The 24,182-nt window shown below is 40.3% G+C and overlaps 1 protein-coding gene across 1 annotated transcript in view; it reads right to left on the reverse strand.

Moving 5' to 3' along the window:
- Positions 1 to 24,182, reverse strand: part of LOC137653847 (uncharacterized) — an 829,144-nt gene that overhangs the window by 151,687 nt on the left and 653,275 nt on the right. The window contains exons 67-68 of the mRNA XM_068387498.1: positions 5,122 to 5,379; positions 400 to 609 (exon numbers count right to left, since the gene is read on the reverse strand). Coding sequence (XP_068243599.1) covers positions 400 to 609; positions 5,122 to 5,379 — 468 coding nt within the window. The remainder of the gene's footprint in view (positions 1 to 399; positions 610 to 5,121; positions 5,380 to 24,182) is intronic.

Consider the following 24,182-nt stretch of genomic DNA (forward strand, 5'->3'; position numbering starts at 1 on the left):
TGACTCACAGGTGGGCAGGCCTTATCCACCACATGCCGATAGTATAACTAACTTGTTAAATTCTTGATGGGCACTCCAGCTGCACTGCAGCCATACTCATATCAAATAATGATGGTTTGTATTCATTTAGTAACATATCAATAGTGTTGGTAATAAATATATTTGAAAGTATTATATGTTTCAATACGAGGATATTATGTATGCAGTATAATCAAATCATCATTAATTTTATCTTGGAATGTATTAAAAAAGAATACAGTTTTAAATTAGGTATCCATGTCAATACTTGATTAAGAAAAGAGCTACTGTACTTCAAAGTAAGGCCAAAAAATCATGATTTTAATAGATAAAAATATTAAAGTGGTACTCTTCACTTTACTCATCTTAGAAAGATTTTACCTCCTCAACAGGTTCTGTAGTAAGAATTAACCTGAAATTTGGATTTAAAGCCCCACTGGCACTACGAGAACTTGTGTTGACACCAGCATAGATGGTATTGATTAGGTTAGCCAGGAAGGGTAACCATCCCAATGCATGGTGAAGATTTTCCAAAACAATCCATCCTCCTTCCTTCACACCAAGACGAACAGCTTCTTCGGCTACACTTGACTAAAACATGAAATTATTTGGTAGTATGAAATGATTATAGTAATTGTATTATATATTCTCTCTCTCTCTCTCTCTCTCTCTCTCTCTCTCTCTCTCTCTCTCTCTCTCTCTCTCTCTCTCTCTCTCTCTCTATATATATATATATATATATATATATATATATATATATATATATGTATATATATCAAGAGAGCTTGTCTACTCTTGATTAGCAAGTTTATGATTGATATAACAAGACACATCTTTGCATGAAAAATGACAAATTTTAAAAATAATTTGTATTTTACCTACCCATACAAACTCGACTCATTTAATTAGGGATATTACTCCGGTGTTATCTGGAATCGGTCGTTAAATTTGGATAACGAACGGTTATCATACTAATGGAGAGCCCTCACTTTTGACCTACAGCCCAGGACTGAGAGGAGTGATAGAGGAGGAGAGTTGAATTGAAGGACTCAGGTTTGTATGGCTAGGAAAAATACAAATTACTTTATAAATATCTCATTTGTTCTTACCCCACATACAAACCCTCGTCTTTTAATTAGGGAGACTCTCTGCTTAGTGGATTGATATTCCTGTGTAACCCAAATTGGAAGGTTCAATTTCTTTTCTGGAAGTGATTAACGCTTGATCTAAGGAGAAGCTAAGAAAGGACTATTGGCACCGCCTATCATATAGATGAAAGACCAATAGGATCTGAGTTGTACATGTATACATGTATCCTTTTGGCTTCTTTGTTCCTGCAAGGAGGGATAGAATAATGAAGGAGCTGTCTGGTTACACAACTAACTGAGCAGCCTCCACAAATCCAAGTCCAAAGGTGTCTGTGAAGGTAGTCTGCATTCTAGACACCGGTCTTCAACACTTGGCCCACTGAAAAGTTTCTCCTAAAGGCTAGGGTGGAGCCAAAGCCCCTGACTTTTTGAGTTCTGGTCATAGCTGACGAGTCAACTCTCTCGGCAGTCGAGGCTTTTGCTTCATGGATCATCTCACAAAGCCAAAAAGAGACTGTGTTTCTAAACATCTCTTTCTTAGACTTCCCAGTGCTAATGAAAAAGACTGACCCTTAGACCTGAAGTCCTGTGTCCCTTTTAGATAGCACCACAGCATCCTACTCTTGATCCCCACCAGACTCCTGCCGAAGGGAGAGGATGGAGAAGGAATTGAACCTTGGGGCATAGGCTGCTGAGATCTGTGTTTTACTCATGAAGTCCAGCCAAAAACTGAAGAGACCTTCTTCCATCCTCGGTATAGGTAACTATAAAAGAGAAAGTAATTCACCACCTCTCGTTGCAAATGCTAAAACTATCATAAGGAAAGACTTAAGGAACAAAACTCTGTCTAAAGACTTCCTCAAAAGCTTGAGCGGAAAAACGTAAGAGCCTTGAGGGCGACAGTCCCGTCCCACTCTGGGAACCAAAGAACAAAGGGTAGATCAGACTGCTCAAAGGTCCTCACAAGCCTAGACAATTATCAGGAAGCAGACAGGTCTGTACCCTTTAGTAGGGAAGTCATACTCAAAGCTTATAATAGCTGCGACTGAGAGGGGCTTTTCTCAATGAAGGAAGAGGAGGTAGTCCGTGATCTGTACAAAAACTACTCAAATGAGAGGACAATCCCATCTACAAAACAATTGCAACTATGGAGGACCTCCATAGACATACAGACATCTACTGCTCGGTGCCTCATGAAAGCATTTTGCTTAGAGGAAATACTGGATAGTCTCCACCTGGGAAGAGGCAATGATTCCACAGCTAGGAGGTACTTCTGAGGGTGCAGTCAGGGCCATTGGGAAGCAGGGGCCCAGCCTACACCCCCAGCCCCGGATTCAAACATGGTCCTGTGGTTCACGGCTAAGGAGTGGGACCCCGGGTCCCAGCCATGCAAGGCATTGGGTCGGGACACAGGTCCCAGACTTGGCCCAATCAGGCCTTGAGGGGCCGTCACATGGAGTTGTGGTTCAGACCCCCCACACGGATGCTGTTCATATCCCTTGAAAGAGAGGTGGTCTCAGAGGGACCCTATCCTAGCGACTACAGCAGTCCATCCTGGATTCTTTGGTCTCCTCTTCCTCTTAGAAGTGTCAGAATCCGAGTAGGAAGACGGAGAGATGGATAACAAGGTCAAGGAAGAAAACGGCGCATGACTCTACTTCTTCCTGGCTCTTGCTCTTCACTCTATAACTAAAACAGTCGAGGCCCATGTGACCGTTGATGACAACCCTCCACCGAGGGGAAAACCACAGAGATTTCTCAAACAGGAATCATAACACCAGGGCGAACTGTCCCAGGGGAAGGGTAAGATACACTCACAAGGACCCACAACACAGCAACATCCGAAGCTGGAGCCACAACCACTGACACTGAGGGAGGGCAACAGCACTGTACCCCCTGGCACAAGGGTTGTGGCAACTGCCACAAAGGAAGTTTTGGGTATCACCGGTGTCGGGAATTTTCGAACTGGCCATTCGAAAGTCCCGGCATTTGACATCAGAACGTTTCATCAAATGAGGGAAGGCTGGGGGATCTCGCGGGCGAAAGACTTGAGGTTTAATACACGACTGTATTGGAACTTAAATCTTAACCACCTGGTGTGGAAAGAGCGAGTGTTGTGGAAATTGTCTGTTTATGATATATCAATGATGAATCTAACGTAAAATTGAGGCAACATGACAAAAATGTCTTATGTATGTGTTTAGTGTCAATGACTTTCCAAGTCCTTGGATATGGATAAATTCTGGCCCTCAGCCGAAGACTTAAGCCTTCCCTTGTGTTTGAAGAAAAGCCTTAACTGTTTTACGATCTTGTAGTAAATGAAAAGGCATTGTCAAACCCCTTGCAAATAATTAAACTAAGATTTCCCTCCACTTTGCTAAGGAAACTTTAGTTAACGCGGGAAAACGAAGGTTTCTTCGAAGCTGCCGACCCTCGCTCGACCTCTTTGCTTCATCGTCCCCCCTAAAGATAAGTCATTTATTAAGTTGTTCTCTTCTCTCTACCTCATGTACCAGGTTGGTTGTAGTATAAGTTTGTGTGCAAGACATGTAGTTTTTATATCGCAGTTTAATGTAGAGATCCTTGTGATTGGGGATCTGAATCCTGAGTTAAATGAGAATAGGGATATTTGGTGTGTGATTCGTTGTGTATTGAATTCGAATTGGCACTATTTTCAGTTTGTTAATGAGTCCGGTGTGGACTTTGTGCTTGAAGAGCACGTGTTACATTACCAAGAGTCAGCCTTGTTTTTCATTAAGTCTTGTGAATGCTTAAGAATGTTGTTTGTCTTGTATCACAGTTTATTTTTATAATAAAATGGTAATTTTGTTGCCGTATTTTAGTTAACTCCTGAAAAGTTTTGGGAATCTCGCCTCTTCAAGGCCTTGCGATCCGCCTAGTACATCAGGCACATTTAATAAACTGGTGAAAATCACAACAACCGGGACCAGAAAAAAAAAAATGGGGAACCCTAGGGACTGAGGTAGCATTTATCTTTGACTGACTTCTGACACCGGCACCTTACCTGCTATGCTAGGAACTACTAAATTAACTTACCCATCTTCTTGTGATAAGGGGAAACCATCAGGCTCCCTAACACTGGGGGAACCACGCCCTTCACCACTGGTGTTTCTGGGAACATTTAAGACATAAGTAAGCACAAGGGGTACAGGGGAGAAGTAGCCTCTACTAGCAACTCCCTCAGGTAATGGAGGACCTACCTGACAAAGCTATGGAAACCTCGACTTCTTGCGTCAACACCTCGACAGCAGATTACCCTACCGCCAAAGGTGAGGAGTTCCCGCCTCAGAAGGAGCAACGAACATTAAGGGTTCCCCGGTCAAGCGAAACTGAAACTCACTGACATAGATCAGAAAACTCCAGCCCATGCAACATACTCCACTGGGACCAATCCATGGGTCTATACACATGGGCAACAGCAGCAGACGTACCTCCAGAGGAGACAGAAGCAGCAAAAGAACCCACAAGATTTTTTCCTGGCTTTACCCATTCCAACTCCCACGAATGCCTTACTCACTTCCTCATCTCTAGGCGAAGGGCCATCACAATACCAGAGGCCATGATCTACACTCATCAGATGGGAATACCTGCAAACAGTCAGCCCCAAAGCACAGAAAGATTGTGTATCTACACCTGGTTAGACCAGCCGACTGCAGACTCCACCCTATCTCCAAAATGGGCTTCTTGCTTCTATTCCATAATTAACATAATTAACAACCAACATTCACATTCTGGAAAAAAATAGATATATTAATAAGTTTGACACAACCTGTCTGTACATCCATACATGACAGAGGAAGAAGTAAAAGTGAAGGCTCTATGACAGGAGGGGGTGGCGGGGCTCTTTGCTCCCGCATCCTCACTAATTGTATAACTGCTTGTTATCCAACTTCGGCGACTGATTCCTGCTCGTGCTGAAGTAATCTCCCTAATTAAAGGACGAGGATTTGTATTTTGCGGAGAAACAAACAAGAGTTAAAATATAAAGCCTTACCTGACCTTGTCCTAATGACACATTTTTTACTGGAACCTCAGGATTCTTGGATGCTAGAAGCATCACTTCCTCTAATGCATCAACCCCTGGGGAGGTTACAAACAAGAGAGGGTCAGGGGGACGTGCAATTGGAGGAGTTCGAGCCCCTGTTTTGATAAGAACTGGAGACTTAATCAGCCTATTGAGATCTGCTGGTGGCGGACTGGAAAACTCCTCGGACAGGACTTCCTCTATAATCAGCTTCACACACCAAGTCACCTACAAAAAATATGGCTTCCAAGACTACTTGCTATAAAATAAAGAGCTCATAAGTTTAAACATGTGAAAAAAAGTTAGAGAAGTATATCAAACATAACTTTCTATGCCTGAAAAAAAAACTTGAACACAAGAGAGATGTGTTGTAATATCAAATTAGAAAAGATAAAAAGTTAATAGAAAAACCTACTTCTATAGAAATAAAATTTAAAATTGTGAAAAGTAAGAGGCATATTATAAAATGGACTTTGATGAAGGAAAAACTTATTTTTGGGGATATGCTATGTGGTCTCCACAGACTATCCTGTAAAAGGCTAGAGCAAGGAATCCAATACGACATAAAATACTAAGAAATGTTGTCTTCCGTGCTTTAGACCTCACTGGTTTAGGCTCTATTGAACCAATCACAGCACTTCTAATGCTGAAATAAATCTGATAACTAATAATAGATCATCACCAAGAACTGATACTAATACAAGCGACAGTACTACCTAGGAGCTTAGTTTCACCAAGCTACCATCATTTGTTTTGCCACTGTACAACAAACATTGTTTACCAAACACTATTATTTTCAAGTGCCTTCATGTACTTTTGGGTTAAGTAACAATAATCATATTCTGACATATTTCTTCTATACTCTGAGTAAGACTTAAATGTCCCGACACAAGACTAGGTAGAATGAATGTTCTTAGAAACTACAAAGGACCTCTCAAAATGATTTTTCCTTTGCCAAACACATTTTTGGGCTTAATGTGCTGTGTGGTCTCCGAAGACTAATACCAGAGCAATACTAGAGTAGACTAGTTTACCGAAGAGGACAATCATGTACAACCAAGCAAACATCCAATGCATGAGTGTATGGTTGAGAAGAAAAAACTAACAAGTCAGACACTTGCCTAATAAAGAAAATGCCCAGAAAGGAGCTAGATGTCTGTCATGATGATTCTGCTTAGGGACCTATCTGATTTCCCCTCATAGTAGCCACAAACAAGCCGAGACCTACACACGTATGCCATACTAGTTGGATTTATTTCAGTTAGTGTCTTATAAATACATATACCCAAACCAACCCATCAAGCTCTGATGTCCTACAATTACACATTAGCAAAAATGCCAATCAGGAAGATTAACCACCACCTAAGCTTCCCTTGGTCTGCTTCAAATTTCTCTTTTTCATCTGGAAAAATCCCGAAGCGCCCGGGATTTGGGTCTCTACCTGAGCAGGATGCTGCTTTAAAGGTTTTAGAGGATGCTCGTGAATGCCCTAGAGACTGACAATATACATATATATATATATATATATATATATATATATATATATATATATATATATATATATATATATATATATACATATATATATATATATATATATATATATATATATATATATATATATATGTATATATATATATATATATATATATATATATATATATATATATATATATATGATCACCACCCATGCTCCTCTCCATCAAGTTAGGACCAGCGAGGGCCTGACAATGACAGCTGATGACTCAGCAAGTAGACCAATAATGTGGAGGATTAAACTTTATTTTATTTTTGCTTTTTGTTTGCCAAATCCAGAGAGAGAGAGAGAGAGAGAGAGAGAGAGAGAGAGAGAGAGAGAGAGAGAGAGAGAGAGAGTGTCAGCGAGCGAGAGGTAGTTAGTGTAATGGTTGTTTGTTGTGAGAAAGATAGTTGGAAAAAATGAGGTTTTTTGTTTACCTTTTTGGCTAGCTTAGGACAGTGGTGGGTGTCTTGAGTGAATGAGTTTCTTGATTTGGCTGCAGACAGAGGCAGTGTATTTGTGAATGCTGGATTTATTTTATATTATTTTACCAGCTTGGAAGTGTTTATTTTTCATAACAACTGTAATTCCTCCTTTGAAGAACTTGTTTTTTAATTTGGATCTATAATTGCTGACCTGGCCTGTAACAGAAAATTTTATTTAGACTGCTCTTTTGGATTGCACAACTGTTGATGACCTGTCCTGTGTATTAAGATTACGTATGATGGTGATAATGATGATGATGATGATGACCCCAATCAGGTAGGTAGTTGTGGAAAATTGCCACAGAGTGTACTGTTAGCCACATAGCTGTGGTAGTATGCTGTGAAAGACAGTTCGGCTTTGTGTAGACGACAGTGTTGGTGTCCATATAATATATTATATAAACGCATACATATCTTGGTGTTGGTGTGTGGTTAATTTTAAGTTTTGTTAGTGGTTTTGTGTTTAATGGAATGTTGTTGTCGTTATTGTTTATTTAGCTTTAGGTGCCTAGTGCTACTTGTACTGTGTAGGCTGCTGTAGGGTGCCTTTCAGCGTTACTGACAAGGGCCTTGCCCTCAAAATACCGGCTGATCTTCAGTCTTTTCTATATGGAATAAATCAAAGACTTTCTAGGCTTTATGCTCTAATACTATCCTAACTTTTTTGACAACTAACAGACCCTCCTTTGGAACATCTGGTAGCCCTTGTAGTCTTTAAAACACCAGTTGAAACAGGAATCAAGGGTCAATCAAAACTTCCCACTCTTGCCGTCTGTAGCAAGTGGCATAGGGCCGCTAGGCTTGGTGCCTATAAACCAAGGATAGGTGATAGGAGTTAGGGGATAGGGCTTTGCTAACCTGGCGTAAATAAGCCAGGATTTAAAATCACACACATAGTTTCAATAAAGAAATAGGTTGTACAGTGTTTTATTTACATCCCTAAAAACATCCCTGCCTGCAGGAATTGACTGCTGTGCCGTTTTAGTGCTTGGTAAGCAGTAAAGAGGCTCCCCAGCTGCAATTTGTGTAGGCTAGTATCTAGCTACCAATATGATAGATAGAGCCTCCCTGACTAATCGTTCTCTTGTAGATTCTTTTTATTCATTTTTCTACCTTTACCTATAACTTTGTCTGGGTCCTTAGGGCTTAAAGGGTTGGACAACCCAACCAGGAACACTGTCTGTCTTTGACCTCCCCCCCTTCAAGGACTTGTCTTGGAAGAACGATAATGAGCTAAACTTAATAGAGCTCGAAGCAATGGCTGCTGGTGAGATAGAAACTCACCCAGATCTGAAACCCTGCATGGAGAGCGACCTCCCAAACCTGAAAAGAACTGAGGAAGAGACAGAAGTTGACAACCAGAAATGGACCCAAGTTTGTAGGAAGAAAAAACAAGCGAAGAGGAACACTGCCCTTGCTGAAACTTTACCACAAGCACGCTCAGATGAAGGAAGAAAGACAGCAATTGATGATGACCATAGCATTGGGAAGAGCTACTACTTTGGGGTAGTAGCCAGTAACTCCTCAGAGGCATTCAAGGCAATAGCAGGCTTTGAACAAAAACATAAAAACCTAAACATTGTAGCCAACCCCAACCGCCAAAGGGCAATAGACCACCTCCACCAAAGATGCCAGAGATCTCATCACACTGAGAGGCACATCCGACATTCAACTGAGAGAACTCAGAGTAGTGGGGCAGATAAGTGAAACAATCGTTCATTTGATGATACAAGCATGAAATTTGACATAATTATTCATTTTGCATTAGATTTTGAAAAAAAAGTGCTAGCCACTTGAAATTCCAATATGGCGGCCATTTTCCAAGATGGCCGCCATATGGTCCTTTTTAAGGCAGAATATTGCAGTACTACGTGCCATTAAAGTTCTTACTCAGATACTTGATGAGTTCTCTTTGTCTGGGTTTGATGTGGGAACACCACTAATCATTCTGAGGGTCCAATATGGCAGCCATTTTACAAGATGGCCGCCAAATTACGTCATTTGCTACATATGCCAATGTCTAAGAGTCCATATTTCAAACAATACTCAACCTACTCTGGCCAAAAGTACATTCATTGTTCATCAGTACAGAATAGTCCATTCTTTACACACTTACACCTTCCACCACACTCTGTCTTGCATCCACACTTTGTCAGTTCACGGCAGCTCTTGGAAATGGGTTCCAGCATTGTCCATACAACTTCCCAGTCATCACCGTTTTTTGACCATCCCCACTTGGAAGGACACTGAGGTTCTGGCTGACGATTAACACACTGCCCCCAAATATGACCTGCTTGGTAGGCTGCTCGTTTGGCATGTTCCTTCAGTACACTTTTTGTTGGTGGAATCATGTCATATGACCTCTGCTTTTGTGCAAAGAGATCAAGCCTTACCTCGTCTACAGAAGATGTTGTACTCGACCGGTCATACACAAGAACCACATATTTCTCCAGAACATGTAGATCAGACTCCTCAATCTCAGATGGCCTGCGGTTAAGTTTTGCAAAGGTGGCAGAGGCATCATTGAAGACATCCCATGTCTGCCATGCTGTCTTTTTCCCTTTGCCATTGAAACCTGACACAACGTCACACCCAGTAAAGGCATAGAAGAATAGCATCCCGTTGGTCTTCTCTGATCCTAAGATGGACACCAGGTCATGAATAGGAATCCATCTAGTGTGCTCACCTTTTCAAAATCTAATCCACATTTGCTCCAGGTCGATTGCTTTGAGAGAAGGCATCTGTGATATGGCAATCACAATGACGTCTGTGTCGTTTGCGTCGATCATAACAGATTTGTAGCCTTCCGTAACTGCATGCCAGGCATGTAAGAATATACGTGTGTTAGCCTCCTCATGTGTACAGGGAGCCAATTTCTTTAGGCTCATGTTGGTGTAACTGGCACTCGTAAGGGCATCTTCTTCCTTCGTCACAATGACTACATTTTCCGTAGTCATTTTAGCTACTGCATCAGCAAGAAAGTGGAAGAGCTCTGTCTTGTTAGCACTGTTGCGGAGGAAACTCTTCCAGTTTGTAGGCGTTTTAAAAGTAACTCTCCTCCTGATAGCTTTTCCTCTTTTTGATCTAGCTTCTGACTTCAGACTTGACTTATGATATACATCAAAGATGATGTCTGTTCTCTTGTGTTTTCTACTGTACTTTTCTATTTTGGGGAGGATGTCCTTCGTGGCATATTCTTCAAACGTCTTTGATGTCTTTGGTACAACTGCATTTACCAGTGATGAACCATCCACAATGAGGACATCAGAGTCTGGCTTTGACTCAGGTAGTCGTACTTTCACCTGGAGAACATCCACCAAATCAGCCTTAGTACATGCGCGTAGGTTACCTTTCTTGCTGAGTGAAGGAGGGTAAGGCTGGTTCTCATGTCTGAAAAATTCTTATAGGTCACATCCTCTTGTTTGACAGGAGATAAACAGGCGAGAAAAAAGTTGACAGTCTTCCTTAAGTACTTTAGTCTCAGATACTTTGGATGACTGACCCAGTTTTGAAGAAGCCAGTATTGTTCATTTTGATTGGCTTGTAGAAGAAATCTCTATCAGACTGCAGCTTCTCCATGAATGTTTCAAACTGTTCTTTTCCTCTCTCATGATGCGTTGCAACTAGTTGAGCAGCAGAAGGATCTACTATGTCATTTGTATCCACCTTTAAAAGATCATCTGTCTCTTCTGCAAATGGATTGCCCATTTCCTCTAGCACTAGGGTGAGTTTTTGTACTTTTTCCAGGAACGTCTTCTGAGTACTTGGCGACTGATCATGGTGACGACTTGATTTCTATACATCTTTACTCCCGGATGCTGTTTCGTAATTTGATACCAATCGGCTTATTTCTGGTCCAGCAACCATCCATCTTCGAAGAGCAAACGGATCCTCTGTCAGGCCAATAGCTCCCCCGTCTCCTTTGATGAGTGCATTATTTTGTTCATGGGCTTGGTCAATAGCCATTGATGAGAAGCTCCTCTCTGATTTGTGAACAACGAAATTTCCCTCATGGGATTCTCTGGCAACCTCTAGGTGTTGCCTCTCTATGCTTAGCATATCACGAAGATGAACTGAAACCCATCGTGCGTAATTAACATTGTTGTTTGCAAAGAAGTATGGCATCAGTTGGGGTATTTTTTAGATAAAAAGAGCTCATCCTTTTTACCACCCCGGCATTAGCAGTCCTTTTAAGGGGCAACAATGAATTATTTATCTACTATTTATTATTATTATACTTTATTATTTGATAATTTTTACTAACATTTATTAATCTTCTACTCTATTTATCAACTGAAGACTTATAGGCAGAAAGCAATGGTATTTATGACTGTTTATTAATGCTTCTTGATGCTGTAAGGGTATAAATAGTATTTATTTGTGCAGGAAATCTACCTTATTCACCAGAGATGCACCAAAGAAGGCAAATATATCAATAATTTTGCACCAAGATGTGAAACATTGAGTGCTTTTATGGTTTAACATTGTTTTTCCATTAACTGGCGGCCATCTTGGAAATAATGGCCGCCATCTTGGAACTCTTGATGGCTAGCACTTTTTTCTTGAAACATGACCTACATAGCACATTCACACCAAATTTCATGCTTGTATCACCAAATGAATGATTCTAGTCAAAATCACACTTTAGCTGCTCCACTAGAGAGGAAGAGAAAATAAAAAAGGCTGCAGTTGTGGGCTACCCAATGACATGATGGAAAGCCATCTAACAAAACTTCCAAACATCACAGCGGCAAAGAATGACCAACAAGGCTGGCTATTTAACAAGGGCCCTCCTTGTCACTTTCAAGGGGCCTCACCCCAAGAAAGTAGATCTTGCAGTTTTTGGCAGTTTCTGGGTAAAAAAAGTACTACCCAGACCCCTTAAGGTGCTACAACTGCCAGAAATTTGGCCATCATAAGGACCAGTGCCAGGCCAAATTTCCAACCTGTGCAGTATGTAGCCAGAGGCACCCAAAACAGGACTGCATTGACAAAAAGGTGGCAGGAATACCCACTACACCGAAATACCTGCATAAAGGACCACACTGCCATGGTTTGGGGATGTCCTGAAAGGGTACCAGGGTAATTGCTGCCCTCCCCAAGGAGAAGAGAGAGGAGCCAAGAGGAAGGACGGCTCCCAAACCTCTGGCAAGGAGGAGGTACTACTCTCAGGAGGAGCTCAGGACAGGCTCCAGAGCTAGATCCTCCTCCAGGGCCCCAACCTCCACAACTCAGGTCCCAAAACAACTACCTAGAACTATCTTCATTAAGACCACGGTTCTTAGAGAAAAGCTAACCGACCTTGTCACACAGGCTGTGACCGGAAAAATCAGTGCTGACACTATTGCAGCCAGCATTGAGAAACTTCTCATGGGTTTCCTCTCCAAACCTAAGTCCTCCCCGCCCCCTCTAATGCTATCCAGGAGATCACCTCCCATGCCACAACACCCACACCTTCCACTCCATCACCACTATCAGTCGCACCTTCCACATCCACCACATCAGAATCCATCCCCATCATCCCACTCTCTTCCGCCACGATCACCTCATCCACCCTCACCTCATCCACCCCATCAACAGAGGTCAAGGCAATTGCTTTGGCCCCAAAGGGACCCAAGACAATACTCTTCAACATGCACTTAGGAATAAGGGTCCTTAATTGGAATTCAGCCGGAGTGAGGCCTAAAATGTCCTCCCTAATTGCAGTATGCTAAACAGAGAAGATAGATGTCATCCTGTTGCAAGAAACATTCCTAACAACAGGAAAAAAGCGGAAAATTGCAAGTTACAACGCCTACCCCACCCCATAGATAGGCACAGACAAAGGCTTAGCTACATTAGTTAGAACAACTATACCAACAACAAGGTTACACAACCCAATTCCTTGCGGTACCAATGTAGAGACACTGGCAGTAACAGTAACATTACTGAACCAAAAAGTAGACATATACAACATATACAGGAAAATAAACAGGGAAGACACAGGAGAGCTGCAACTGACACAACTCTTTGCAAATGCAGACCAAACACAAACACTTATATGTGGGGATTTTAATGCACACCATCCTATATTATCATCCCCATCAATGCCAAACCCTTCAGGGGAACACATAGCCTTTGCCTTAGACGAATTTGAAGGAGTCGCCCTACTAAACACTGGGCAACCCACACACTTAAGAGGAGGCAGACTAGATCTGACCTTTGCCACAACGTCAATAAGACACCTAACTAGATGGCAAGTGCACTCAACCCTGATTAGTGATCACTTTGCCACAGTCACAGAATTGGAGATACAACAACTGCCTCTGATTTCACCATCTCCACCAAGATGGAATCAAGACCTGGCAGATTGGGTCTGCTTCCAATTGGCCATAGAGGAATGGGCAGTAAACTACAATCCTCCAGAGGACATAGATCAACTAGAAAAAAACCTAATTGATGCGTTTCACAACGCAGCTAGCAAAGCAATGCCCCTAAAGGCAGCAAGAGGAAACTACACATACAAGGACTCCTGGTACTACTGCCCAGAAGTAAGGAGACTAAAAACGGCTCAATAGGGTCACAAAAATATACAGAAGAAGATCCACTGCAGAGAATAGAGAACTACTGCAAACAGTTAAAAATGATGTACAACAAAGAATCCATGAAATAAGAATAGAAAAATGGATGAAATGGTGCACATACTTGTCACAATACACAACAATCACAGAGTTATGGAAATGGCTACACAGAGTAGCTGGAAAAAAGAAGACACCAGATGCAACACACCCACACCCACAAGAGGAGGCAGAAACAATTGCAACAGCCTTTGTAAACAGAACACAATCAGCTAATCTCTCCCCTGAAACCAGAATGCTACAAGAGTAACTGGTGCCAGCCAGATGGGAGGAAATTAACACAGCCTGTCAGCTACAGGATGACACAGAATTGAGGGCAGTGCACAAATCAGGAAAAGACACTGCACCAGGGGCAGACAGGATAACCTACACCATGATCAAACACAAGGGTCCAGCTGGAGAAACTGCATTCCTGAGGTTAATGAACAGAACACACCTTGAGCACACAAGGCCTCAAGCGTGGAGGCAACAAGACACACAGCCAATCCCCAAGCAAAAGGATCCAGGGAATCCCAGGCCAATAGCTTTAGTATCCTGCATGGAAAAGATAGGAGAAAAAATGGTTCTAAACAGAATGAAGTACAAAATTGGTCCCCTACACAAACAGCTATATGCATATCAGGAGGGAATTGGAACTTCTGAATGCATTACTGACGTTCTCAGCTGTATTAACCAAGAGAAGGCAACTATAGTCTTCATAGACTTTGAAAAAGCCTTTGAACTTATCAGCCAAGCAGCAATGCTGCAATCAGTGGCCAAAAAGGGGAGTAAACGATCACCTACTAGCATGGACTAAGAACTATGTGCTAGGAAGACAAGCTAAAGTCAAATTCCAAGGAGTGATATCAGCTTTTCATGACTTGGAAAATGGCACACCACAAGGAGGCATTCTTAGCCCCTTCCTATTCAACATCTTCATGGAAAACATAGCCTCTCTCCAACTCCCTGAAGGAGCAGAGATATTTATCTATGCGGATGACGTATGTGTAATACCTCGAGGACCAGTCAGAATGGTAAGAATGCAGAGAGCACTGAATGACATCAGTCAAAAGTCTAATGAACTGGGACTGAAAATAAACATAGGTAAAACCAAGGCAATGACAATTAAAGCCCCAAACCCCTTGCATCCACTCACAATAGGAATGGAACCCCTAGAGTGGGTGGACAGTTACACATACCGGGGAGTTGTAATAGACAAACAACTAACTTTCAAGGAGGAAATCAAGTACCTCAAAGAAAAAGCAGATGCCAGACTGGCAGCCATGAGATACATGACTAAGATAAATGACAGAGCATATGAGCATGTTCAAAAGAAGTACTACCTAGCCTGTTCCTGAACGCTAGAAGACTATGCTGCTCCAACCTTAACCAACCTAACAGACACCCAAAAAGCCTCAGTAAAAGTAATTCAAAACAATGCCATGAAACTGGTCAGCCATCCCTTGAAGACAGGATTGCTCAGAGAAATGCATCCATAATTGCAAGGATGTTCCTCTCAGACAGAGACTCAATAACAAAAAAGAGAGTGCGAGAGGAACTATCAAAGCACCCTGAGGTTCAAACCCCAAGCTCCTATGGTAAAGACCATTGTAACAACATAAAGAGCCTGGGCCTAGCTGAGGATATTATGCAACTAAGCCCAGACTCAGGACATGGTGCACAACACATTCCACCGTGGAAGAGAGAAGTAGCAACCTTTAGGTACACTAAGCTTCCTAGAGCAAAGGAATATTGCACAATGGAGGAACTTGGGAATGCAGCACAGGCAGCAATCCAGATTGTGTAAACAGCAGGGGCACAGACCTGTTACACGGATGGTACTGTAGACCTTGGAACCCAAACAACAGGAGCTGCAGTATTCTCCAGTAACCTCACGGCCTGCTGGAGGACATCCAATAATGCCTCCACCATGCAGACAGAGCTTGTTGCAATGAAACAAGCACTACATTACACCATTGAAAATAAGAAAGGACCAGTAGTCATACATACCGGCTCCAGATCCTCAATGCAAGCCGTGCATCAGGGAAAGAAAAAAAAAAAAAAAAAAAGGTTCTGCTGGCTGATATCAAAGCACTATTATATCAGCACAATGAAAGAGGCAGACCTGTAACTCTCAAATGGATTCCCAGTCACATTGGGATACCAGGGAACGAGAAGGCTGATGAACTAGCCAAACGCACCAGGCACATAGAAAGTGTACAGGTGCACATACAGCCTGCACTGCAACAAATTAAGAATAAAATAAAGCCACAGCTCAAAGAAAATCTAATCAAGGAGCTACACAAGTGGATAGGGAATGGCTCTCCCTCTGCTCTCCCTCTGCTTCCACCATTGCCAGATACACCCCAAGAGAGCAGGCTGTATGTATACACAGGCTCAGATTGGGATACAAGGCAAACTGGGAGATCTTGGATAATAACCAAAGACCCTGTGAATATTGTGATGTCATACCACAACAAGCTCTCCTGCACTACCTACTTGAATGTAGGGAGACAACACAGTTGAGGGGAGACCTTCAAATGGACACCAACTCGCCACAAGCCTGGCAGACTGCAGCCACACTGGGAAAAGCAATTGTCAAAAACATAGAAACACACAGACATTTGCTTACAAGACTACCTCCACCAAGGTAAATACCTCTGAAACTCTCATCCAACCATCTCATCCCCTCACCGTAAGGCCCTATTCACATCATCCTCTGTATATTCCGTACCTATTCTAATGCTAAAATTTTCCGCAGGGACCCTAGGGAGTAAAGGGTTGGACAACTCCACCTGCAACCTTTCTCTACTATTCAAAGGCCTTACAACCTCGTTTTCTAACTACCACTATCCGTGACATGAGGGCCCTCATCCACAACTACCATTATCCTTACCCTCTTCACGTCTGTCTCTACCACTAAAAACCTTTCAAATTTCCTTTTGATTAATCAGCCAACCTTCCAAAATTGCAGGTTACCTACGGGCCAACCAAGAGAAAGACCCATGCCAACAAGAAGTGTTGGCTTTAATACAAACCAACCGACTGACCTAGGAATTGCATCACGTTTCAACATTATTGGCTTCTTAAAACCAGTTATTCTAGGGATGGCATCTTTATAACTGGTTTTAAGAAGCAAATAATATTGAAACGTGATGCCATCCCTAGGGTCAGGTGTATGGCGGTGTATATTAGGATTGAGTACCCTATTTGTAATTCAGAGATTGTTTGTAAAGTAAGCCTTTGTTAATTGTATAAAATAGCCTGGTACCACAAATTGACAAGTTAAGTGATCTTAAGAAATCTAGCTTAGTGAGTGTAGGCAAATATCTTCAGCTCAGTGTTAAAAATTCAATAAAGAAAGACGATATTAAATATGTGTTAGTTCAACATTTGGTTGACGACGATGTGTTACCTCAGGATGTGTAGGTAGTAGGTTGGCCAGGTTGAGATACAACCGCTAGAGAGTTATTGGATCCTTTGACTAGCCAGACAGTACTGCATTGGATCCCTCTCTCTGGTTACGGCTCATGTTTTCTTTGCTTACACACACACCGAATAGTCTGGCCTATTCTTTACATATTTTCACCTTTCCTCATACACCTGACAACACTGAAATTACCAAACACTTCTTTTCTCAAGGGGGTAATTAATGTACTGTAATTGTTCACTGGCTACTTTCCTCTCGGTAAGGGTAGAAGGGACTCTTTAGCTATGGTAAACAGCTCTTCTAGGAGAAGGAAACTCTAAAATCAAACCATTGTTCTCTAGTCTTGGGTAGTGCCATAGCCTCTGTACCATGGTCTTCCACTGTTTTGGGTTAGAGTTCTCTTGCTTGAGGGTACACTCGTGTACACTATTCTATCTTATTTTATTTTGTGTTCCTCTTGTTTTTTGAAATGGTGTGTTGGGCAGGCTTAATAGAAGGGCCATGGATGCCTGGTGATTTATCTAGAGGTTGTCTTTTCATTATCCGATTCTTTTTCTTCTCAAAACCATCCTTACTGTCCTCCCTTCAATTGAAGTGGCTATCTTGGAGGGTATCTAGCCTTGCATGCTGTATCGGCTCCTCCATGTTGACCAGTTTTTCTGACTTTTTTTCTATAGTCTATTGGTTCGATCAATCACTTTATCTATATTTCTGTACATATTGTTTTTGTTATAATTCTTGTCAATCTAGCTTTTCAGTATGATGTCTCTTTTTTATTACCATTAACTCTTATGCTGTCTGGAGACATTGAGCAAAATCCGAGACCAGTGCGTCCTAGATTTCGTCACTGTTGTCCATTGTATTGCAATATTCGTGGTCCTCATGCAAATATTCAAGACCTAGCAGTTGCGTTCAGACAGTATGATATTCATTTGTGCTCAGAAACTTTGGTTTCTAATATGAACTCCTTATAACTGGTTTTGAGAAGCCAATAATGTTGAAACATGATGCCATCCCTAGGGCCAGGGGTATGGCAGTGTATATTAGGATTGAGTACCCTGCTTCTTATAAGTCCTTCTATGAATGTGGATGTCATGAAATTCAGGTGAAAAAAAAGTTTGTGGCAGGCATAATAACTTCTATTTGTGTTTGATCTACCAGAATCCAGACATGGTTGATTCTATCTTCAATTTCCTTCTTACAAGAAGATGATAGAAAGGCTTCTTTTGTCTTTGTTGGTGATTTTAATGCCCACCATAGGGAGTGGTTAAGTTCTCTTTCTCCTACCAATCACCATGGCTTAAAAAGCTTTAGACTTTATCTCTGAATCAGTCTGTGAGCAAATCATACATGTAGCTACTCACAGGACTGGTAACTGCTTGGACCTCGTATAAACTGACTCCCTTGGAGTCATAACAAGTAAGTTTGATTCTCCAGTCGGGACTTCTGATCATGCCTTGATTTCATTAGTAGTGAAGACTGAGCAGCCTGTCCCTGATGCATCATACTCTTGTAAGATTTATATGAAATCTCAAGCAAACTGGAATGGGATTTTGCATGATCTTTTGGGCTTGAATTGGTCACAATTGTATGGTGGTGTTGATCCTGTTGTCCCTTTGAATGAGAATCTAGTCAACATTAGTGACAGGCGCATCCCTTCTCATGTGCTAAGGTACCAAGTGAAAGACAAACCATGGTTCAATGATAATTGTAAATGTGCTTATTTGGAGAAGCAGGAGGTATATCATCTTTAGAAGGATAACAGATCAGATTTGACCTGGATTTACTATACTCAGCTTAAAGCTTTTGCTCAGAGAGTTTATGCTTCAATTGAAAAGGAATACAATTTAACCATAAAAGAAACCCTTTCTGGTACGACCCAGGAACATAAGTGATGGACTACCCTTAAATCTGCACTCTTTGATGTAAATGTAACAGTTCCTCCTTTACTTAAACCAGATGGCTCAGTCACTCACTGCCCAAAGGAAAAGGCAACCCTTTTGGCTGATGTGTTTGACAGTAAACAAAGTAATGAGAAACTCGAACTTCCTCATTCCTGTTTTTCTAAGGCTAAACTAACTAGTTTAGCTTTTCGATCTCATGAAATTAAAGCTCTCTTGCTGAACCTTGATGCTTATGGTGTAGACCCAAACGTTATTTTCCTTTGTTTTTTATAAAGACTGTAGATGTCTTAGCTCCAAAGTTATGTTGTTTTGCAAAAGTTAGTAAGAAAAGGAGCTTTTAGCACATATTTGAGAATTGGTAATGTTACTACTCTATGTAAATGTGTTTGTGATAGCTCAAGTCCAACTGATTACCGTCCAATTTCCATAACTCTAACTCCCATATTATCTAAAGTTTTTGAACGTCAGCTGGTAAAACGTCTTAATATGTTTGCTGAAGGTAATCATCTGTTCCCTAGTTTGCAATTTGGTTTTTGTAAAGGTCTTAGAGCATGTGATGTCCTTACAATCTCCAATGCTGTACAGAAATTCCTTGATTGTGGTCAGGAAGTTCATATGATTGGCTTTGATTTTAGCACTGGCGCAGACAGTGTTAATCATGAGGCCCTTGTTTTCAAACTCAAACAGTTGGGAGTGGGAGTGTCGTTTCTTACCATTATTGTTGAATTTTTAAGTAATAGATTGCAAAGAGTTGTTGTAGATGGGCACCATAGTGAGTATAGGAATGTGATATCTGATGTTCCACAAGCCCATTACTTTTCATACTATACACACATGACATGTGGTTTGGCCTAGAAAAAGAGCTTGTTGCATATGCTGATAATGCTACTATCTTTGCATCAATTCCATCTCCTGAATGTAGATCTGGGGTTGCTGGATCCCTTGATAGAGATTTAGCTAAAATCAGTGCATGGTGCAAATTATGGAACATGAAGTTGAATTCTAACAAAACTGAAAGTATGATTGAAAGTAGGTCAAGGACAGTGGCTCCTCAACATCCTGATATCTGCATTGATAATGTTTCTTAAACTTTGTATGACTTTTAAAATTTTAGGTGCGATTCTCAACAGCAAATTACTTTTGAGAAACAGGTCTGTATCTTCTTTAATTGCACAGGGAAAAAAAAAATCTTTTATGATTTTCGGTGATCAATCTATTGTGAAGAAGTGTTTTAATTTTTTTTTCATTTTATCTTGTTTCGAGTATTGTTCTCCTGTCTGGTCTTAAGCTGCAGATTCTCATTTTAATTTGTTGGACAGAAACTTACGGTCTATTAATCCTGATCTAGATATTAATCTTTGGCACCGTCGTTTAATTAGTTCATTATGTATGTTGCATAAGATTTTTCATAACTCTGACCATCCTTTACGTACAGATCTCCCTGGACAATTCCATCCTGTTCGTAATACTAGGCAGGCAGTTAATTCTAATTGCCAGGCATTCTCCATCATGAGCCACAATACTACACAGTATTCTAGAAGTCTTATTCCAGCTGTTACCAAGTTGTGGAATGATCTTCCTAATCGGGTAGTTGAAACAGTAGAACTTCAAAAGTTCAAACTTGCAGCAAATGTTTTTTTGTTGAGCAGGCTGACGTAAGTCTTTTTATAGTTTATTTATGACATATCTGTTTTGACGTTGTTACTGTTTCTAATATAATTTATTGCTAATTTTTCTCATCGTTTATTCATTTCCTTATTTCCTTTCCTCACTGAGCTATTTTTCCCTGTTGGAGCCCTTGAGCTTATAGCATCTTACTTTTCCAACTAGGGTTGTAGCTTGGCTAATAATAATAATAATAATAATAATAATAATAATAATAATAATACGATGGGTAGGGAATCAGTGTGTTCTGATTTACCAGCTGTAGAAATTGAAAGGCTTAGAATAGAACTCGTTTAAGAGAAAAAGAGTTAGAAGATCAGGCTGAGGATTAGAAATTAGAAGCCGAGTATGAGAGAAGAGAAGCTGATTTTAGACGTTAACAATTGCAAAGATAGGGAAGCTCTGATAAAGCTTCATAAGCTTAATTTACCAGCTGTAGAAATTTAAAGGCTTAGAATAGAAGCTCGTTTAAGAGAAAAAGAGTCAGAAGCTCAGGCTGAGGATTAGAAATTAGAAGCCGAGTATGAGAGAAGAGAAGCTGAATTTAGACGTGAACAATTGCAAAGATATGGAAGCTCTGATAAAGCTTCATAAGCTTAATGTTAAAAAAACAGACCAATTCTAGTGATACTAATATTTCTAGCCAAGATAGAGTTGTGCCTCCTTTTAATGAAAAGGATTTAGATGAAAATTTTGTCTGTTTAAAGAGAAAAGCTAAAAAATGTATGTGGCCAGCAGAAAATTGGGCTTTTATATTGTCAGGAGTTTTGTGTGGTAGGGCACTAACAGTTTATGCTTCTATTCCTGAAGATAGAGTTGAGAGGTTGAAAAAAAACAAGATAAGCAGGCATATGTAGAACTTAGTAGAGAATAATCAGATTGGTTTGTTAAATGGTGTAAAGCAGTAGAGTGTATGGATGATTTTGATAGATTAAGAGAAATTATTTCAATTGAGCAGTTTAAAATCGAGTTAGTGGAAATACTAAGGTTTACTTAAATGAGATAAAGTTATCTACCCTTCGTGTAACAGGTGTATGTGCTGATGATTATGTACAGGTTCACAAGGAATCTAGGTCTAATAATAAAAAGTTTAGTAGGTCAAAAGACTTTAGGGACACAGATAATCATACTAATACAGATAATATAGATGAAAGGTCTAATTCTGATTCACATATCAAGTCTCAAAGCAGCAGTTTTAATAGTAATTATATGACAAATAATTCTGTAATATGTAATTATTGTAAGAAACTACTTATCTGAATGTTTTAAGTTGAAAAGTAAAGAAGCTAAAACTTTGGCTCTTGTAACTTTATTTTACCAAAGTCCTGTTGTAGAGTGCTACCAGTAGAGGTTATGTATTTTTACTGTAATGCCATGTGGGGATTTGAGAAACCACACAGTTTATTTGTTTCAACATGTTTTGTCGAGTAATTCAAAAGTAAGGTTTAAGACAAAATGACACTGTGAAAAAAATATACAATCACTTGTTTCACTAGAAATTAATTCATGAAAATATTTAATCATGACAATTAATGAAAAAAGTTGACACTAACATTATAGAAATTAAATCAAATTACACTTGCATATACTTAACTGTCTTACGTGTTTTGACTCATACAAGATTACCAAACGGTTAAGCAAAATAAATACACTACACTGTTTAACTTAATCTCCCAAGGCCAGTTACAAAAATTTATACTATAAAAATATGCTTACATCAACACACTTCCCTTTTAGATTAATCACACAATAATATCACAAATGTTAGATTCAACTCGATACACGATATATGTTGGAAAAAGATCTCTATTCACGTTTTGAGATGAAAACACTATTCACGTTTAAGAGGAATTATGAAGTGGCTGGATAGATGCTAGAGAGGACTGTTGGACGATGGCTCTTATGATGGTTAGGCTGGATCTCTGTTTCCTATGCATTGCTATGTCCTTATATATTATCTTAATTCTCTCAAAAAATTTCTAGTAAATCATTCTTGTAGCGTGGGGGCAAATTTGCTCTTCTCCAGGTTAATTGTCAGATGTGCTCCTCACAGCTTTTGAAACACCTCCAGGATTCGGAGATGTTCTTCTCAGGTCAATGAATATATTACAATATCGTCGAGGTATAGAAGGTTATCCATCACTCGTTGAAAGGTAGCAGAAGCGTTCATTGGACCAAATGGCATGACTGTATTGATACAACCCAAACAAGGTTATGAAAGTTGATAATAGTTTTGTGCTGCTGTCTAAAGGAATTTGATAATAGCCTTTTAACAACTTTCGATAGTCCATACACATCCTGAAAGATCCGTCGGATTTTTTCACGGCCTTTCACATGCCTTGTCAAGTTAGTTTGTTTCAGGACGTCTGGGACAATTTCAGGAAAACTTTTAAACAATCGGCCTAATTCCTTTTGCTTCTCGTTGTTCAAATGAGTTAATTTCTCTTCTGAGTTCATAATGATTGACAAATCATTCACTTTGCTTACAGCCCCTACCTCATATCTGTTATGTATTATTGTAATGTACTATATTATTTCAAGTGTTGCAGGTATTGCGCAACATTGCATCATATTGCATGAATAAGACATGTTATGCTTTATACATAAGAGTAATGATTTGTTTTGGTATTAGGATTCAAACATTTGTTGATTACCTCAGATAGAATGTGATTCTTTATGATTTGTACTGGAGTAGGATTTAAGTCTTTTCAGAGCGATGCTCTTTTGTTTAGCAATGTTTTGGTTTATGAGATTGTGTAGGACGCTCCAGCCTCCATATGCACTTGGGAGTCAGCTGTCACAGATTGAAGATTATAATGTAGTCTTTTATACATTAAAGGTATCTTTTAGAATACCAACGTATTATTACCCATCAAGCCACATCGACGACGTCAGATGGGATCAGCTGAGAAATAATTACTAACGATTGTTCATCTATGTTCCAGGTAATTATTATGGTTAATAGAACTTCCTACCTAAGCATCAATATCGAACATTTGGCGACGTGAAGGACGACGGACAAGCAGGGAGAAGCAAGCAGGGAGAAACATTGGTCCCTATGCACAAGGACGGCCAGCACAAGAGAAGGTCTTTGTACATAAGGGGACAAGAGTGAAATCGCCCAATGAAGATTTTACCAGCAGCAGAATAGGAATTTCATCAAATACACAAAAGGGTGAAATTTGAAGTTGGTTAGGTAGGAAGTACACTTGTGACTGCAGAACAGTAGCTTAACCTACCACAGTTATTAAGGTAAGCAAACAAAATGCCTTTTAATATAGAACCCCCTCAAGCTTTCAGCGTCACTGCTGAGCCTAATTCTGTTGCAACACGATGGCAACAGTGGTGTGAGGAATTTAAGATTTATTTAGAAGCATTAGGGAACATGAAGGATGCACAAAAAAAAGGCATTATTACTTCATACAGCAGGTA

The sequence above is a fragment of the Palaemon carinicauda genome, chromosome 14, assembly GCF_036898095.1.
Source record: "Palaemon carinicauda isolate YSFRI2023 chromosome 14, ASM3689809v2, whole genome shotgun sequence".
Classification (NCBI taxonomy): domain Eukaryota; kingdom Metazoa; phylum Arthropoda; class Malacostraca; order Decapoda; family Palaemonidae; genus Palaemon; species Palaemon carinicauda.